Consider the following 6,574-nt stretch of genomic DNA (forward strand, 5'->3'; position numbering starts at 1 on the left):
TTATTCAGCTTTCAGATGATGTATAAATCAATCTCAAATAAAATTGACCCTTATGACTGGTTTTGTGGTCCAGGGTCACATATGAAGAATATGCCGGAAAACCAAAAAAATATGCAGGATCTGGAGTATTTTTCTGAAGAACAGTGGGCATTTTAACTGTTCAGGACAAACAAGGGACTCATGCACAGCCTTCAGAAAATGAGAAAAACACTCGTGGATCATTCAGGTAACAGAATATTAAGAACGCTAAATAAAAAATAACATGCGATTTGTATGATTCCTCTTATGTTGTTCAAATTACTAACATTTTTGCAGATTCTGCAAGGGCAGCGCAAAACTGTAAGCACAAACAAGCACAGCAAACCTGGATTTTTTTGTTTTGTTGAACATTTTGAATTGCACTTGCAATCAGAAAAAAATCACTTTTTCTGCAAATCATGCAGCTCTATTCACTTTCATGTTTTTTATCAAAATAATCTGTGTTTCCAGTATCTGAACCTGCTTGAGAACTGCTGTGGCATGAGAGAAGCTGCTGTACTGACACTGATCCAAGATATATCTGAGTCCACACACACACAAGCCAATGGAAATCCAGTGTTATTCCCACCAGTCGCAACACAAATAACACAACCAGCTGTTTAACTCAGGTTTTCCAGCACAGTTTTGAGACGGCCAGTCTCAGACTACTTGACCTTCATCACATGAGCAGGTGAACATATGCGAGCCGTCTCTGCTGAAGCTGAGTTTGTGTTGGATCTGGTCTTGTAAATGTCAGAATATAAACCGAGTCAAATATTTGACCCAGATTTGTAGCTGAACGTGCTGGAGAGTATGAATCAGACCAATCTGATGTCTACACACACAAACTCACATTACCCATGAGAAGGAGTCTGACGTTATACAGTGTAAGACGTTTTTAGCAAGAAAAGGGGAAACAAAACACATCGGAAATGGTTTGGGAGCTCTATTAAATCCTATAGACTATAGTATGACAATTCTGAAGTACAATTCTATTTACTCACCCTCATATAGTTCTAAACCGGTATGACTTGATTTCGTATGTGGAACACTAAAGGAAATGTTTAGCTTAATTTAACCATGATTCATTTAACTATCAGCTTCAGACATTTTTCCTAGAACCCCTCAGTAGAAATAAAACCAACCCGAATGAGTCAATACAAATGAATTTGGAGCAGCTCAGATCATATTGAGACGTTTGATTGCAGACTTTGGTGTTTTGGCAAATCTGAGCACAGTTTGAGACACTATTGAGATCTCTTTCAAAACTCTAGAAGATACGTGCAATTTCTGGGGTCTTTTTTTTTTAGAAGAACAAGCTCTGAGAAACAGGAACTTAGTTGCCAGATATTCTCATTTTTAGCATTCAAACATCTCATTTTGTGCTCCACTAAAGATCAGTCGTACTGGTTTGAGTCCGAGAAAATGATGACAGTGAACGAACCCTTTAACAAACCCTGTGACATTTCACATGACCTATGACCTTTAGTCACTACAGTGTTATTATAGTAACATAAGTGCCGTTCATTATCCAATGTGAGTAGATTCGCTTTGTTTACATTCAGTCCAGAACTATCAAGCTCAAACTGGATCTAAAGAAAGGTCGTACATGCCGTTGTATACAAAAACATGACAACTCTTATGTTAACGTCACTCTGTGGTCCGCCAGAGATTTTCCTGTTAAATCACAATCATGAAGCTGGATTTAGTCACAGGCCTCATCCTGTTCAATTTCCTCTCTTCAGTCAAAACACTGTAAGTTGACGTGTAAGTCATGGTTCTAGTAATATAGACTGCTTTTGCTGTGTGACCTTATTATTGAGTTTATTGGGAAGTCTTTAGAGAAATAATGCGACTTGGATTTTCACTTTGGCAGTCAGTGAGAGTGCTGGCTTTGATTTGATGAAGGAATAGTCCACCCAAAAATGTAATTTATGTCATCATTTACTCACCCATATGTTGATCCAAATCTGTATGATTTTATTTCTTCTACAGAACACAAAAGTCATGGAAAAAAACAAACAAAAATCATTTTCCACAGAAGAAATAAAGTTTGAGTAAATAATGACAGAATGTTCATTTTTGGGTGTCTAATTTTTTTGTGTTAAAATACTTTAACATGCAGAGTCACTATAAATAAATCACTAGTAGTTTGACTTCCTAAAACGTGTAAATGCACTGGTTTAACCAATGGCGTATGTTGGGGCAAGACTTCAGTTAGTCATTTGTTTTTGCGCAAAAATGACACACTTATTCATCTTTTGGCAACAGTTTGACGAAATCTTGCTTAAAATTAGTTAAACGGTTGACATTTTATATCCAGACAGACATTTGAAGGAAACTCTTAAGCACTGAGGTTTGTTACCGCAACATTAACACACACACACACACACACACACACTGTATATTCAGGACCTGCATGAGTTGGCTGAGCAGGTTATTAAAGATGCATTTCTGCACCTTGCATCTTTTCCTATTGTAGCTGGTTCATAAGATCATAGATCTGGGTTACGCTAAAAAGCTGGACCAGAGCAGCCTGTGCACATCGTTTGTTGGGACGCTGCAGTATTTGGTGGGTACAACATTGGATCTGTGCAAAATGCAAGACTTCTCATTGTCACAGACTCTCATCTATACTGATATAAAGTGTTTTCTCTCTCAGGCCCCTGAGCTGTTAGAACAGCAGAAGTACACGGTGGCGGTGGATTACTGGAGTTTTGGGACGCTGGTGTTTGAGTGCATCACAGGATTCAGGCCTTTTCTACCAACCTGGCAACCCGTGCAATGGTGTTTATTCCCTCAGCTCTCTGTGAAGCATGGCACTGTGTTCATTTCCACACCAGCAGCTCATTATCCGCTGGTGTCTCAGAGCAATTCGGTTTAGTAAATTCTGCTTCAAACAAAAGTTGCATTTGGAAACACAACATGCGCCAACCATCTAATGTTAAAATGATTAACATTTTCGCAGATTCTGCAGTGGGTATGTAAACTCTTGAGCAAAACTGTAATCACAAAAATTTTTTTTGCACATTTTAAATTGCACTTGCAATCAGAAAAATCGCTTTTCTGCTAATCGTGCAGCTCTATTCAGTTGCATGTTATCATCAAATGAATCTCTGTGTTTTCAGTATCTGAACCTGCTTGAGAACTGCTGTGGCATGAGAGAAGCTGCTGTACTGACACTGATTCAAGATATATGTGAGTCCGCAGACACCAGCCAATGGAAATCCAATGTTATTCCCACCATTCGCAACACACATAACACATGCAGCTGTTTAACTCAGATTTTCCAGCACAGTTTTGAGTCGGCCAGCCAGACTAGTTGGCCTTCATCATGTGAGCAGGTGAACATATGCGAGCCGAACGCCTGTGCGGTGGCTGCGTCTGTTTATGTTTCTGCTGAAGCTGAGTTTGTGTCGGATCTGGTCTTGTAAATGTCAGAATATAAACCGAGTCAAATATCTGACCCAGATTTGCAGCTGAAAGTGCTGGAGACTATGAATCAGACCAATCAGATGTCTACACACACACAAACTCACAGTACCCAAGAGAAGCAGTCTGACGTTATAGAGTGTAAGACGTTTTTAGCAAGAAAAGGAGAAACAAAACACATCAGAAATGGTGTGGGAGCTCTACTCAAAATTATAGATTTAAAATAGATATTTAATCCAGAAATGGCAATTCTATCATCATTTATTCACTGTCATGTCATCCCAAACCTGTGGAGCCTATGGAGATGTTTAGCTTAATTTAACCATGATTCATTTAACCGTCAACTTTGCTTTAGAAACGTTTCCTAGAACCCCTCAGTAGAAATAAAAACAGACCCAAATGAGTCAATAGTTGTCAATCCAGAACAATCAAGCTCAAACTGGATCTAAAGAAAGGTCATACATGTCACCGTGCCGTACACAACTCTTATGTTAACGTCACTCTGTGGTCCGCCAGAGATTTTCCTGGTAAATCACAATCATGTGAAAACCTGGATTTAGTCACTGGCCTCATCCTGTTCAATTTCTGCTCTTCAGTCAAAACATTGCGGTTCTGAATGATCTCTGTGAACTTAGTGCTTGTCTGTCAGTTGATGTGTAAGTCATGGTTTCAGTAATATGGACTGCTTTTGCTATGTGACCTTATTATTGAGTTTATTGGGAAGCCTTTAGAGAAATAATCTGACTTTACTTGGAATTTCACTTTGGCAGTCAGTGAGAGTGTTGGCTTTGATTTAATGAAGGAACAGTCCACCCAAAATGCCATTTTTGTCATCATTTACTCACCCATATGTTGATCCAAATCTGTATGGTTTTATTTCTTCTGCAGAACGCAAAAGTCATGGGGAAAAAAATACAAAAATCATTTTCCACAGAAGAAATAATGTTTGACTAAATGATAAAAGAACGTTCATTTTTGGGTGAACTATAGAACGGGAGTTATTTTGTCAGTGTTAAAATACTTTGACATATCTGAGCCACTATAAATAAATCACTAGTTGTATGACTTCCTAAAAAGTGTAAATGCAGTGACACTGGTTTAACCAATGGCGTACGTTGGGGTGAAACTATCAGTTTGTCTTTTAATATTTGCACAAAAATAAGACTCTTCCTCATCTTTTGGCAACAGTTTGAAGAAATCTTGCTGAGTAAGGTAGTTAAAATGAGTTAAACTGTTGACATTTTATATCAGGACAGACATTTGAAGGAAACACATTAACACACACTGTACATTCTGGACCTGCACGAGTCGGCTAAGCATTTGTGTCTAAAATTCTATTCATTATCTCATTACAATGTAAATATAACTAATACATGAGCATTTGAGAAGGCCATATTTGAGTTGTTAATTAAAAATCTCTCTCTCTAGCCTCAGCACTGACGTACCTCCACGGGATGAGGATTATTCACAGAGACCTCAAACCAGAAAACATCGTCCTTCAACAGGGAGAAAAACGGGTGAGATTCACTAAACAATAATGTTTCATAAAAAATGCATTTCTGAAAGCATTTAGATGGCATTATTACCTTGCTAAATTAAAGATGCATTTCTGCATCTTGCATCTTTTCCTATTGTAGCTGGTTCATAAGATCATAGATCTGGGTTACGCTAAAGAGCTGGACCAGAGCAGCCTGTGCACATCGTTTGTTGGGACGCTGCAATATTTGGTGAGTACGACATTACATCTGTGCAAAATGCAAGACTTCTCATTGTTCCCACTCTCATCTATACTGATATAAAGGCATTTCTTTCTCTCTCCTGCTGTCTGTGTGTCTCTCTCAGGCCCCTGAGCTGTTAGAACAGCAGAAGTACACGGTGGCGGTGGATTACTGGAGTTTTGGGACGCTGGTGTTTGGGTGCATCACAGGATTCAGGCCTTTTCTACCAACCTGGCAACCCGTGCAATGGTGTTTATTCCCTCAGCTCTCTGTGACTGAATTCTACATTTGATTTGATGTTTCTCGATTACATTGGTGGTTCTTGGTGGCTCCTCTGTGTCCACAATAGTCACCACATGTAGGCTAATAATAGGTTTCATATGGTACTAGCCTAGGCATGTCACGATAACAACTTTTTGTTGTGCGATATATTGCCCCAGAAATAATAGCGATAAACAATATTATTGTCATTTTAAGACCATTTTATGCCACTGAATATAGAATCATAATATAAAAGCATAAGAAGGCCAACACACTTTCAAATAACAATAAACTTTTCATTCTTAAGAATATTTAGATCATGGAAATTAAGTATCAAAATATTAGATACCTTAAAAAACATGAATAAATAGTAAATAAACAATTTCTAACAAAAAGTGCAAAGTAACAAGTAGAAATCCACATCAATCTACACTCCATACACCATAATGGTAAAGCAAAAAAACAGTTTTTAACATATTTGCAAATTTATAAAAAATATTGCATAAGTTGCATAAGTATTCATACCTTTATATGGGACAGTTAAAATTTAGCTTAGGGGCATTCATATTGCTTGTAGATGTTACTACACTTTGAGTGATGTTAAGCTGTGGCAAATTTAATTGAATGGCTATGATTTGGAAAGGCACACACGTCTTAATAAAAGGTCTAACAGCTGATAATGCATAATTTTGTTACTTTATTTTTGTAACAATTTTTTATTTAGTTTTAGTTATTTTTGTACTTCAAGTTAAATGTAATGTTGCCTTGGCAACTAGCTGAAGTAAAATAAGGTTAGGTTTTTTATATTTACTTTTTAATAATTATTATAATTTTTTAAATATTTTATTTCATTTTAGGTAACGTTTATTTTGTTTCAGGTAAAAAAAAATTTTTTTTATGGTTTTAGTTTTAGTCAGTGATAATAACCCTGATATTAACATACTCATAACGACAATGTAGCTCATGTGGTTAATCTAACTCAAGCGTCAACCTCCCGCTCTCTCTCTCTCGTGAAGCCAACACGGAAGTGACTTAAACTGTAATTCATCAACTGGCCGCTAGAGGCTGGCTGCAAAAGGGAGGCAATCCCATAGACTCCCCATGTTAAAGGGGTCATATGATGCGATTTCATTTTTTCCTTTCTC

At 37.5% G+C, this 6,574-nt stretch overlaps 1 protein-coding gene across 1 annotated transcript in view; it reads left to right on the forward strand.

Annotated features, from left to right (window-relative positions):
* Positions 1-6,574, forward strand: part of LOC107722850 (inhibitor of nuclear factor kappa-B kinase subunit beta-like) — a 35,705-nt gene that overhangs the window by 16,348 nt on the left and 12,783 nt on the right. The window contains exons 4-8 of the mRNA XM_016531345.1: positions 3,147-3,216; positions 4,879-4,967; positions 5,088-5,177; positions 5,293-5,417; positions 5,518-5,526. Coding sequence (XP_016386831.1) covers positions 3,147-3,216; positions 4,879-4,967; positions 5,088-5,177; positions 5,293-5,417; positions 5,518-5,526 — 383 coding nt within the window. The remainder of the gene's footprint in view (positions 1-3,146; positions 3,217-4,878; positions 4,968-5,087; positions 5,178-5,292; positions 5,418-5,517; positions 5,527-6,574) is intronic.

This window comes from Sinocyclocheilus rhinocerous, unplaced genomic scaffold (genome assembly GCF_001515625.1).
Source record: "Sinocyclocheilus rhinocerous isolate Xijiao unplaced genomic scaffold, SAMN03320098_v1.1 scaffold1596, whole genome shotgun sequence".
NCBI lineage: Eukaryota > Metazoa > Chordata > Actinopteri > Cypriniformes > Cyprinidae > Sinocyclocheilus > Sinocyclocheilus rhinocerous.